Here is an 11,006-nt window from a genome sequence, read left to right as displayed (position 1 = left end):
GAAAACTTGGAGGGGCTGGAGAGAAGCCAGCAGGCTGCACTGCCTTTCCTGAAATGGCCAGGTTCTATACATGGCTACCTGGTTCCCCCGAGCATAGAGCCAGAAGGGAAGAAAGACCGCATTGGGGTGTGTTTTGGTTGAGAGGCATACCCAGGGATGCCTTAGTCTTCACTCCTGGCAGGCTCGGACACTATATTGGTTGGTGGGGATCAAACCTAATCAAGCATCCTACCTGCTGTACTATCCCCATTAGTAGCTATAATACCTCATAAAGTAAAAACAGACCTGAGTTTTGTTGTTCTTGTGTTTTTGAATATTTTTTTTTTTTTTTTTTTTTTTTTTTTTTTTTTTTTTTTGGTTTTTGGGCCACACTGTGACGCTCAGGGGTTACTCCTGGCTATGCGCTCAGAAATTGCCCCTGGTTGGGCCCGGAGTGGTAGCGCAAGCAGTAAGGCATCTTCCTTGCACATGCTAGCCTAGGACGGACTGAAGTTCAGTCGTCCCCCTCCTTCCCCCCCCCCCATCCATGTGGTCTCCCAAGCCAGGAGCTATTTCTGAGCGCTTAGCCAGGATTAACCCCTGAGTGTCACGGGGTGTGGCCCAAAAAAACAAAAAGAAATTGCCCCTGGTGGGCTGGCAGCCCATATGGGATGCTAGGAATCAAACCGGCTCCCTCCCAGTTGGCTGCATGCAAGGCAGACACTCTACCTGCTGTCACTCTGGCCCCATGAATTTTATGTTTGAGGGGCCACATGTGGCTATGCTCAGAAGTTACTCCCAACTCAGTACTCAGGGCTCCACCTGGCTCAGTTCTTAGTGCTTCTGCAGTGGTGGGGAGTGAGCTGAAGTCTCCAGCATACAGAACATGCACAGGCCCTTTGTGCTATTATCCCTTTCCCCTGTTTATGTTAAGGCTCCTCTAGACTTGAATGGGATTTGGGGCTTCTAGAACTCACCCAGAAATGCTCAAGGGTCACTCCTGGCACCACTGCGGGAATCGTGCTGGGATGGGAATGGTGACCTTTGAGCCCTCTCCCCGGCCTATGGGGCCCTTCTGTACACCCAGTTGGTCGAGGCCTGGGCATATTTCTGCTCAATCTTGAAAACACCTCAATACACATTTCTTTGGCCCTGTCAGCCTAAAACCTTGGGGCCTGTTGCATAAGGATGGCAAAATTTCTTGGCTGGAACGATAATGCAAAGACTAGGGTACACACTACATGTGGGAAGCCTTTAGTCAGTCCCTAGTACAGTGTAATCCTCCAAGCACCCTGGGTGTGTGAGCAGTACCTTATCACTAGACCTCAGCACTGAGCATCACAGGCCTCAAATGGCCCCAGCGCCCCTGAGCAGTGCTTGGGAGCCCTCTCCCATGCCAGCCTCCATACAAACAAAAAAAGTTCATGTTGAGGGAGAGCTGGAGAGACAGTATGGTGGGTAGGGTGCTTGTCTTGCATGCAGCCAAAACCAGGCTTGATCCTCAGCATCTCATATGGTCCCCCAAAGGGGTGATCCTGAGCACAGAGCCAAGAGTAAACCCTGAGCATCTCCTGGTATGGCCCCCAAATGAAACAAAGTAAAGACTCGGGGCCAGTGGTCTTTGGGGTCTTTGGGGTCGAGTCCTACTAAACACATGGGCCCTGGGCAGTGACAGAAGCATCTTGTACCCTCAGGAGTAGCCTGGAGTACAGTTGGGTGTGCCTCACCCCCAAAAAAGGGAGGCAAGGAGAGATAATGGAATGGGTAGGAAATTTGTTTTGCTCATAACCAACCCGTTTTGATCCCCTGCACCTCATACAGTTCCCCAAATCTGCCAGGAGTGGTCCCTGAGTGCAGAGCCAAGAATAACCCCCTGAGCACTGCCAATTATGACCTAACATCCTCCCCCAAAAACTAAGATTTTAGGGGCTGGAGTGGTGGTGCAGAATGGTAAGGTGTCTGCCTTGCTGGCGCTAACCTAGAATGGACCTTGGTTCGATCCCCCGGCATCCCATACAGTTCCCCAAGCCAGGAGCGATTTCTGAGCACATAGCCAGGAGTAACTCGAGCGCCAATGGGTGTGACCAAAAAAAAAAAAAGATTTTAGGAACTAGAGACAGTACAGGCATGATGGTGCTGACCTTTTATCTCAAGGGCCAGAGAATACTGTGGGTAGGGTGTTCGCCGGTACTCCAGGCTTATTCCTGACTGCACTCAGAGACCACACTTAGCAGGCAGCCATATGTCAGAGACCATTTAGACTGTAAAGTCTTGACCACGGAACAGCTGCATGCAAGGCTACCGCCCAGCCCCATGCTATCACTCTGGCCCCTCTTCCCATCATTTTAGAAAGAAAAGAGCCCAGAGGAGGTTGTAATGGCCCTGTGGTTTCAGTGACATTGGACATCAGAGCCAGAACTATTGGGGGTAGTGCGGGCACACACAGATATGGGGGGTGCCTGGGGAGGCAGCGGGTGCTGGCCTGCACTTGTCCCAGCCCATGTTCAGGTTTGTACCAGCCCCATCCCCTTCCGATTTTCTCTACAGCAGGCTGCTCCTTGGCCAGATGGCATCTGGGCCTGCCCTACCTGAACCTTGGAGCTGGGCTAGTGGCAGAGGAGTCAAAGAGATATCCAGGGGGTGCCAGGGTCACTGCACCCCTGAGAAGCCACCTCTCCGTGCGCCTGCGTGACCTTGCTGCTGACATTCCTCAGCAGCCCACGTGGCCTCAACTGGCAGGGACAGCTGCAGATTAGGGCTACAGCAGCTTTGTTCCCAGTGGCGCCCGCTTTCCATTCTGGCTCTGCTCAGACGCCTGCCCAGTGCTGTTTTTAGGGGGCTCCCATAACAATGATAAGTGCCTAGAGGCTCGGAGCTGGCCCAAGGGGGGATCCTCAGTTGTGGGGCCAGGAAGATGGGACAGGATCAGACCAAGCAGCAGATCGAGAAGGGGCTCCATCTATACCAGTCGAACCAGACGGAGAAGGCGCTGCAGGTGTGGGTGCGAGTGTTGGAGAAGAGCTCTGACCTGGTGGGGCGTTTCCGGGTGCTGGGCTGCCTGGTCACGGCCCACTCGGAGATGGGCCGCTACAAGGAGATGCTGAAGGTGGGCACAGCAGGGGCTGGAGGGGCAGGGCTGCCTTTCTTCCCTGGGATCTGCTGCCCGGAACTCCTGAACCCCACAGCCTAGAGGGAGCAGGGAGGTTGCCTAAGAGTCTCTGCATCTGCACTGCAGGCCCCGGGCCTTTGGATGTGGGTATCAGCTGCTGATTTCCTTGTGGCCTTGAACTTCAATCTCGGGGGTTTGGGTTTGGGTTTGGGTTTGTAGGAATCTCAATCCTGGGTCTTGAGGCTAGAGGTGGGTGTGTGGGTTCAGGAGAGGAGAGGGGGGGTGAACAGGAGACACCCACCCCTCATCCCAGCGATTGGCTTGATGGGCCCCGCGTGTCTCCCACCTGGCCAGTTTGCCGTGGTGCAGATCGACACTGCACGGGCGCTGGAGGACGCCGACTTCTTGCTCGAGAGCTACCTGAACCTGGCGCGCAGCAACGAGAAGCTATGTGAGTTCCACAAGACCATCTCCTACTGCAAGACGTGCCTCGGCCTGCCGGGCACCAGGGCGAGTGCCCAGCTCGGCGGCCAGGTCAGCCTAAGCATGGGCAATGCCTTCCTGGGCCTCAGCGTCTTCCAGAAGGCCCTGGAGAACTTCGAGAAGGCCTTGCGCTATGCGCACAACAACGACGACACCATGCTCGAGTGCCGGGTCTGCTGCAGTCTGGGCAGCTTCTATGCCCAGGTCAAGGTGCGCCGGGGCCCTGGGTAGGGGGACGTAGGATGGGCTTCCCCACAGCTCCCCTGAGTGACACTCCCTGTTGTCTTTTGTTTTGTTTTTTGGGCCACACCCATTTGACGCTCAGGGGTTACTCCTGGCTATGTGCTCAGAAATAGCCCCTGGCTTGGGAGGACCATATGGGACACCGGGGGATCGAACCTCGGTGGTCCTCCGTCCTACGCTAGCACTTGCAAGGCAGACACCTTACCTCTAGCGCCACCTTCCCGGCCCCTCCCTGTTGTCTTTTGACTCTCAGCCTCCCTATTGCTTAGGTCAAGACTTGCCCAAGGGGGCCAGAGAGATAGCTTGGAGATAAGGCGTTTGCCTTGGATACAGAAGGACAGTGGTTCAATTCCTGACATCCTAATGGTCCCCCCGAGCCTGCCAGGAGCGATTTCTGAGCATAGAGCCAGGAGTAGCCCCTGAGCGCTGCAGGGTGTGACACCCCCCCCCCCCAAAAAAAAGAACTTGCCAAAGGGGCCTAGAGCGATAGCAAAGCTATAGGACATTTGTCTTGTGGTGGACCTGGGACAGGACGGATCAGGGTTCGATTCCCGGTATCCCATTTGGTCCCCCGAGCCTGCCAGGAGCTCTTTCTGAGCACTGCCAGGTGTGACCAAAAAAAAAAAAAAAAAGAACAAACTTGCCCAGGGGGAGCAGGAGCACAGTTGTCTTGCATGCAGCCACTCCAGGTTCTATCTTCGGCTACCCATATGGTCCCCTGAGCCTTCTGGAAGTGATTCCCTTATTACCACCAGGTTTGGCCCCCAAACAAACCAACAAAAACGACTTGCCCAGGAAGGACTGGGAAGTGATAGTTTAAGATGCTTGCCTTGAAAATACCAACCCAGATTCAAATCCAGGGCACTGTATATGCGTTCCTTTCTCCCCCAAACCCAGCCAGCAGTGATCCCTACACACAGAGCAGGAGTAAGCCCTGAAGTCTGCCAGCTGTGGCCTTCAAAACAAAACAAGACTCGGCCAGGGGACAGAGCTAGGGCCCACTCTGGTTGAACACATGCCTGGCATACAGGTAGCTCTGAATCCTATCCCTGACACTGCAGGGTCCCCAACTCTGCCAGGAGTGGCCCTGGTGAGTCCCCAGCTGCTCTGGCACTGAACTGTCAAGCTCACACTGCTGGGGAAGGGAGGGTCCATCACCAGCACAATAGCACCAAAGAGAGGATTCAAAGAGCTGGAGCTCGTGTCACCCCACCCTCATATTTCTGCGTAACCTGCTGCTGAAGCCTAGGTTTGATCCCTGGCGATGTGTAGTCTGTGAGCATAGCTGGGAGCCAGGAATGGCCCCCAAGTCAAATGATCAGATCAGATAAACCCAGGCCATTGGTCTTGTGGCCAACCCAGGCTTGATCCCCAGCCCCATACATGGTTCCCCTGAGTACTACCAGGAGTGATTACTGAGTGCTGAGCCAGGAGTAAGCTCTGAGCATTGCTGGGTGTGGGCCCCTCCCAAACAAAAGAAGCTTCATCCAGTGGCGGTGCTCAGGGTTTACTCCTGGGTCTGCACTCTGAAATTACTCCTGGCAGGCTAAGGGGATCATATAGGGAATTCTGGGGATTGAACCCCGGTCAGCTGTGTGCAAGGCAAACATTCAACATCGTGTATTACCATTTTGGCCTCTGTGCCATCATTTCTATAATAACTGCATTCTATAACAATTTGCCATTTCCCTGGGCTTGTTGAATTGGAACAGAGTTTCCCGTGGCCTTGGATATAGTTTCTGCAGCTCTTCGAAATGAGAATTCTTCCCTTCCCATGACCCAGTGAGACGAGATTTGAGTGGTGGAATGTTCCATCTGAATCTCACTGTGGCCCCAGGAGCCACTCACTTGTTCCTTCCCTGTATACCTCTGACTGGAACACACAGGTCTTGCCTTGGCCTGAGTTAGATAAGGATGTCTCGGGGCTGGCAAGGTGGCGCTAGAGGTAAGGTGTCTGCCTTACAAGCGCTAGCCAAGGAAGGACGGCAGTTCAATCCCGGTTCAATCCCCCAGCGTCCCATATGGTCCCCCCAAGCCAGGGGCAATTTCTGAGTGCTTAGCCAGGAGTAACCCCTGAGCATCAAACCCCTGTGGCCTGAAAAACAAACAAAAAAAAAAAAAGGATGTCTCAATCTTTTCCCCTTCAGGGCCCCTTCTGGTCTTATGATATGAGCCCTCATTTATGTCACTTTCAGTTTGGAATATCCTGAGGACCAACAGCAGGGCATATGCTTAAAAATGCCAAGGAGCCATAATACAGGGGCGGTACGTTTGTCTTGCACCAGGTCGATTTGGGTTAGATCCCTGGCATCCCATATGATCTCCTGTGCTCATCGGAGTGATTCTTGAGCACAGAGCCAGGAATAACACGTCTTAAACACGTCTGGGTATGACCCAAAACCAAAACAACAACAAAAACAACAGATTCTGATTTATATCAGGTTTTTTGGGTAAGAATATATCAGGGAAGCCAGAAAGATAGTATAACATTAAGGCACTTGCCTTGCATGTAGCTGACCAGGTTTAATCCCCACCATGGCATATAGTCTCCCAAGCCTACGAGGAGTGATTCCTGACTGCAGAGCCAGGAGTAAGGCTGAGTACCTTTGAGTATTGCCACAAAACAAAACAAAACAAAACGAAACAACGGGGCCAGAGTAATAGCACAGAGGGTAGGGCATTTGCCTTGCACACAGCCCACCCAGCTTCGATTCCCAGCATCCCATGTGGTCCCCCAGCCTGCCAGGAGTGATTCCTAAATGCCACCGATTATGACCCTAAAAAAATACCAAACCAAAACAACAAACGTAAAATCCTATCGGGGGGCGGAGATAGCACAGTGTTAGGGCATTTGCCTTGCAAGCAGCCGATCCAGGATGGACGGTGGTTCAAATCCTGGCATCCCATATGGGCCCCTGAGCCTGCTAGCAATGGTTTCTGAGCACAGAGCCAGGAGTAGTCCCTGAGTACTGCCAAGTGTGACTCAAAAAAAAAAAAAAATTCCTATTGGGAGTCAGAGAGAGCACATATAGTAGAAGTGAGTTACACATGACTGACATTAGTGCAGCCCTGAGTTTCTTCCTATGTGTTCCCCTTCTCCCCTACCAGCCCCCAGCACACTCCTGGCCCCAGTACAGAAACAAGTGTGCTGGCTGAGTCAAAGCAACCCCCAGATGAAGTCCCCACTCTCCTACCCCACCTCCTGCAGTAGCTGCCATCTGCACTGGGAGGGAAAGTCTCTGCCCCGCCCTGGAAGGAGTAAGTGGCACCCTTGGGTGCTGGAGCTCCTGCCCCTCAAACTGCCCCTTGCCTGGTGTCTCCCCCCTGTCTCCCTCCACAGGACTATGAGAAAGCCCTGTTCTTCCCCTGCAAGGCTGCCGAGCTGGTCAACGACTATGGCAAAGGCTGGAGCCTCAAGTACCGAGCCATGAGCCAGTACCACATGGCTGTGGCTTACCGCCTACTGGGCCACCTGGGCAGTGCCATGGAGTGTTGTGAGGTGGGCCAGGAGGAAAGGGGTGGGTGGCCAGGACCTCCTCTTTCCAAGTAGCCCAGCAAGGGTGCCAACACCCACCCACTCTGTTTTCTTCCCTCCCTTCCAGCCCTCCTCCCATTGCCCTGCACACATTGAATCTTGAAACTTGGGGAGGGGTAGCATATCTGGACCAGAGAACCCTTTCTCCCTGATCTCTTCCGGGGTCCAGTCTGTCACTTTTGAGCCACGTTACCCATGCACTGGGGCCTCTGTCCAGAATAGTGGGTGAGCACTGGGCTCAGAATGGTGCTTCATCCAGGAGCTCCCCAAGAAAAGAGAGCACCCCTTTGGGGGGCTGGAGTATCTGAGTGCCTCTACCTGCAGGAGTCCATGAAGATCGCCCTGCAGCACGGGGACCGGCCCCTGCAGGCCCTCTGCCTGCTTTGCTTCGCTGACATCCACCGGAGCCGAGGGGACCTGGAGGTGAGGTGGGCAACGGGCTGGCAGAGGTTCTGGGCTGGCCAGCCTGACTCTGCCCCCGGGTCTACTTAATTCTGCCTCAAGTAGGCCTGACTCCTCCCCCCGCTTTGTAGACTGCCTTCCCCAGGTATGACTCTGCCCTAAGCATCTTAACTGAAATCGGAAACCGCCTGGGCCAAGTGCAGGTGCTGCTGGGTGTGGCCAAATGCTGGGTGGCCAGGAAGGTGCTAGACAAGGTGAGAGGGGGTCCCAGTGCTCCCAATCACCCTGGGGTGGGGGTCCTTTCAGATCCCTTTGTCTAAACACACACCCTCACCTATCCCTTCCCAGAGGTTGTTCCCAGTCATCTTCCAGGCTCACAGAGGTCCAGGACTTGCCCAAGGAACCTGAGCCTTGGAAGGGCGAAGCAGGGCAATTTGTGGAAATGAAGATGGCGGGGTCGGGGGAATCCCCACATAGCGCCCACCTTTTCCTGTTCTTCCTGAACCACTGCTGAGCTGCCTTCGCCCCTTCCCTGCACAGAAGCCTCTGTGGCCCTGTGGTACCTATGGTGTCTCCTGTGCTTTCCTTCCAGGCCCTGGACACCATTGAGAGAGCCCAGGACCTGGCCGAGGAGGTGGGCAACAAGGTCAGAGCTGATTCCTGGGTCTGATCCACCTAAGGCGGGGTCTTGGGTCACAGGGACACACTCAAGCCCCCCATTTGTAGGTGCGGACCTAACCAGCCTCTCAGACATACCTCAGTATCTCCTTTTCCTTGCTGGGCTGCACAGGCTATGTCTCTCTGACATGAGCCAGGCCATGAGGAGATCCGGGCTCAGGTAGAGGACCCAGTCCCATTCCTGGACATGGGCCATCGTCTAGTTTTTGTTTTGTGTGGGGGCCAGGCCTGGTTGTGCTCAGGGGATACTCCGAGCTCAGGAGTCATTCCTGATTGTGATCAGGGGGATCATGCGGTTCTGGGGAGTGAATGTGGGGTTCCTGCACACATAGCATGTGCTCAGAGCCCAGCCTGGCCTGTGTGAACCCCTAACCTCATTTCTTCAGCAATTTACGAGGCCTGAATCAAATTCATACCTTCAGAGACTGGAAATAGGTCTAGTGCTTCTCAGCAGCTTCTTGAACATCTTTTCCTTCCAGCAGTCACACACCATCCTACCACTGATCCCCTAATTTTCTGCTGTGCCCCTCTGTGATATTTTTACCTGTGACCTCTTTGGACTATCCCACTAAAGGCCTCACTCAGTTGAGAAAGACTAGTCTCAAAGAGGTTCCTGGCCTGAGATATGGAGTCCAACTAGAAGAAGATTGCAGATGTATTTCTCTGGGGGCTAGATGGTAGTAATTTGTGTCTGAAACATCTTGGACTGATCAAAAGTCTGTTGCATGTTGTGAATATAACGTGGAACAGAAGTTAATGGTGGCAGAGTCACAGCTACAGGCTGTTCCTGGCTTAATTTCTTAAGAGTAATAGGGCCCGGAGAGATAGCACAGCAGTGTTTGCCTTGCAAGCAGCCGATCCAGGACCAAAGGTGGTTGGTTCGAATCCCGGTGTCCCATATAGTCCCCCGTGCCTGCCAGGAGCTATTTCTGAGCAGACAGCCAGGAGTAACCCCTGAGCACCGCCGGGTGTGGCCCAAAAAAACAAACAAAAAAAAAAGAGTAATAGTACAGAAAGTGCAGCACTTACCTTGCACCTGGCAGACCCAAGTTTGATCCCTGGGCCAGAGAGATAGCACAGTGGTAGGGTGTTTGCCTTGCACGCAGCCAGACCAGGATGGATGGACGTTCGGTCCCCAACATCTCATATGGTCCCCTGTGCCTGCCAGGAGTGATTTCTGAGCGCAGAGCCAGGAGTAACCCCTGAACGCTGCTGGATGTGACCCAAAAACAAATTAAAAAAAAAACATACAAACCAAGTTCGATCCCTGACACCTAGTATGCATCTCCTGAGTGATGCACTCCTGCCAGGAGTGATTCCTCAACAGGATTAAATCTCGAGCGTTTCACGGTATGGACACCCCTCACAAAAAACAACCAACCAAATATATTCATTCATTCATTAAAATCTGAAAGAAAAAAAAGCTTGTTGTGGGGGTGAGGATCTCTTACCAATTTGACGCTCGCTCCACAGACACACAGATATACACACACACATGATCACCACCACCACCACCATCAGCTCAGCCACCAAGACCCAGGGCAGGGAAGGTTTTCCCCCAAAAGACACACATGAACTAGGCCTGAATGGTGGGGTCAGCTCAGTGGACTGGGCCTGCCTGGTCCCTAGCCCCTGCCCTGACCTGGTCTCCCCCACGCATGGCACAGCTGAGCCAGCTGAAGCTGCACTGTCTGAGCGAGCGCATCTACCGAAGCCAGGGCTTGCAGCGGGAGCTGCGTTCCGAGGTCGTGCGCTTCCATGAGTGTGTGGAGGAGACAGAGCTGTACTGCGGCCTGTGCGGGGAGTCCATTGGCGAGAGGAACAGCCGGCTGCAGGCCCTGCCCTGCTCCCACATTTTTCACTTCAGGTGAGCTGCACATTCCCCTGCAGACGCTGAGGCCTGATCCACAAGGGCCTCTTTGCTCTCTATACCTGGTACATTCCCCTGCATTGCATGGGGGAAAGGGGTGACCCTTCATCTCTCCTAAGGGGGCCTCTCCAGGGGGTGCCAGCCTCCACCCCACTGCTTCACTGCCAGCGCAGGCTCTGTCTGGGATTCCCCTACACACACTGTTGGAGGAGGGAGAAGACCCCACAGAAAGAGCCAAGGAGGGCCCCCCTCCCAGCTCCTGCAGAGGGCAGAACCAGGGAAGCTGGGCCCAGCCTACAAGGACAATCTTTGCTCTGGACTCTCCAGGTGCCTGCAGAACAACGGGACTCGGAGCTGCCCCAACTGCCGCCGCTCATCCATGAAGCCTGGCTTTGTGTGAGCCCCCAGCCACCACTCTTCCACCCTCCTGCAGCCCCGGCCCCCCACAGTACTCCTCACCTGTTCCTTCTCCTCACTGCCCTTGCCTGCCTCTTTGTACTTCACTGTTTATAGAAAAATAAATCATCATCCCGGTGCCAACTGTGTTGACTGTCCCCTGCAAGGGTCAAGGAGTGGGGATAATGGGGGCAAAGAAGTGGGGTCCCTTAAAGGATCAGACTCAGACTGCACCCCACCCCAGCTCTTTATCCTGCTTCTCAAGGTGCCATGGGAAGGGGCCAGAGAGATAGTACAGTGAGTAGGGCGTT

The 11,006-nt window shown here is 54.1% G+C and overlaps 1 protein-coding gene across 2 annotated transcripts; it reads left to right on the top strand.

Annotated features, from left to right (window-relative positions):
* Positions 1-2,893: 2,893 nt before the first annotated feature.
* Positions 2,894-10,720, top strand: RAPSN (receptor associated protein of the synapse). 2 transcript variants are annotated; one of them, XM_049779716.1, is made up of 8 exons: positions 2,894-3,085; positions 3,443-3,781; positions 7,155-7,313; positions 7,674-7,772; positions 7,883-8,005; positions 8,344-8,397; positions 10,097-10,296; positions 10,627-10,720. In XM_049779716.1, the coding sequence occupies exons 1-8, from the start codon at positions 2,894-2,896 to the stop codon at positions 10,697-10,699; spliced, it is 1,239 nt and encodes a 412-aa protein (XP_049635673.1). In that variant the 3' UTR covers positions 10,700-10,720. The 2 variants fall into 2 exon arrangements, with proteins under 2 accessions (XP_049635673.1, XP_049635674.1); XM_049779717.1 differs by lacking the exons at positions 7,883-8,005; positions 8,344-8,397.
* The last annotated feature ends 286 nt before the right edge of the window (positions 10,721-11,006 follow it).

Source organism: Suncus etruscus, chromosome 9 (genome assembly GCF_024139225.1).
Source record: "Suncus etruscus isolate mSunEtr1 chromosome 9, mSunEtr1.pri.cur, whole genome shotgun sequence".
NCBI lineage: Eukaryota > Metazoa > Chordata > Mammalia > Eulipotyphla > Soricidae > Suncus > Suncus etruscus.
This window is presented reverse-complemented; position numbering and strand designations above follow the sequence as displayed.

What these genes read in the sequence shown, in the direction of transcription:
- RAPSN (XM_049779716.1), top strand. Translation starts at nt 2,894, where the DNA reads ATGGGACAGGATCAGACCAAGCAGCAGATCGAGAAGGGGCTCCATCTA. An exon ending in GCTACAAGGAGATGCTGAAG is followed by an intron (nt 3,086 to 3,442) that starts GTGGGCACAGCA and finishes CCACCTGGCCAG; the next exon opens with TTTGCCGTGGTGCAGATCGA. An exon ending in GCTTCTATGCCCAGGTCAAG is followed by an intron (nt 3,782 to 7,154) that starts GTGCGCCGGGGC and finishes CTCCCTCCACAG; the next exon opens with GACTATGAGAAAGCCCTGTT.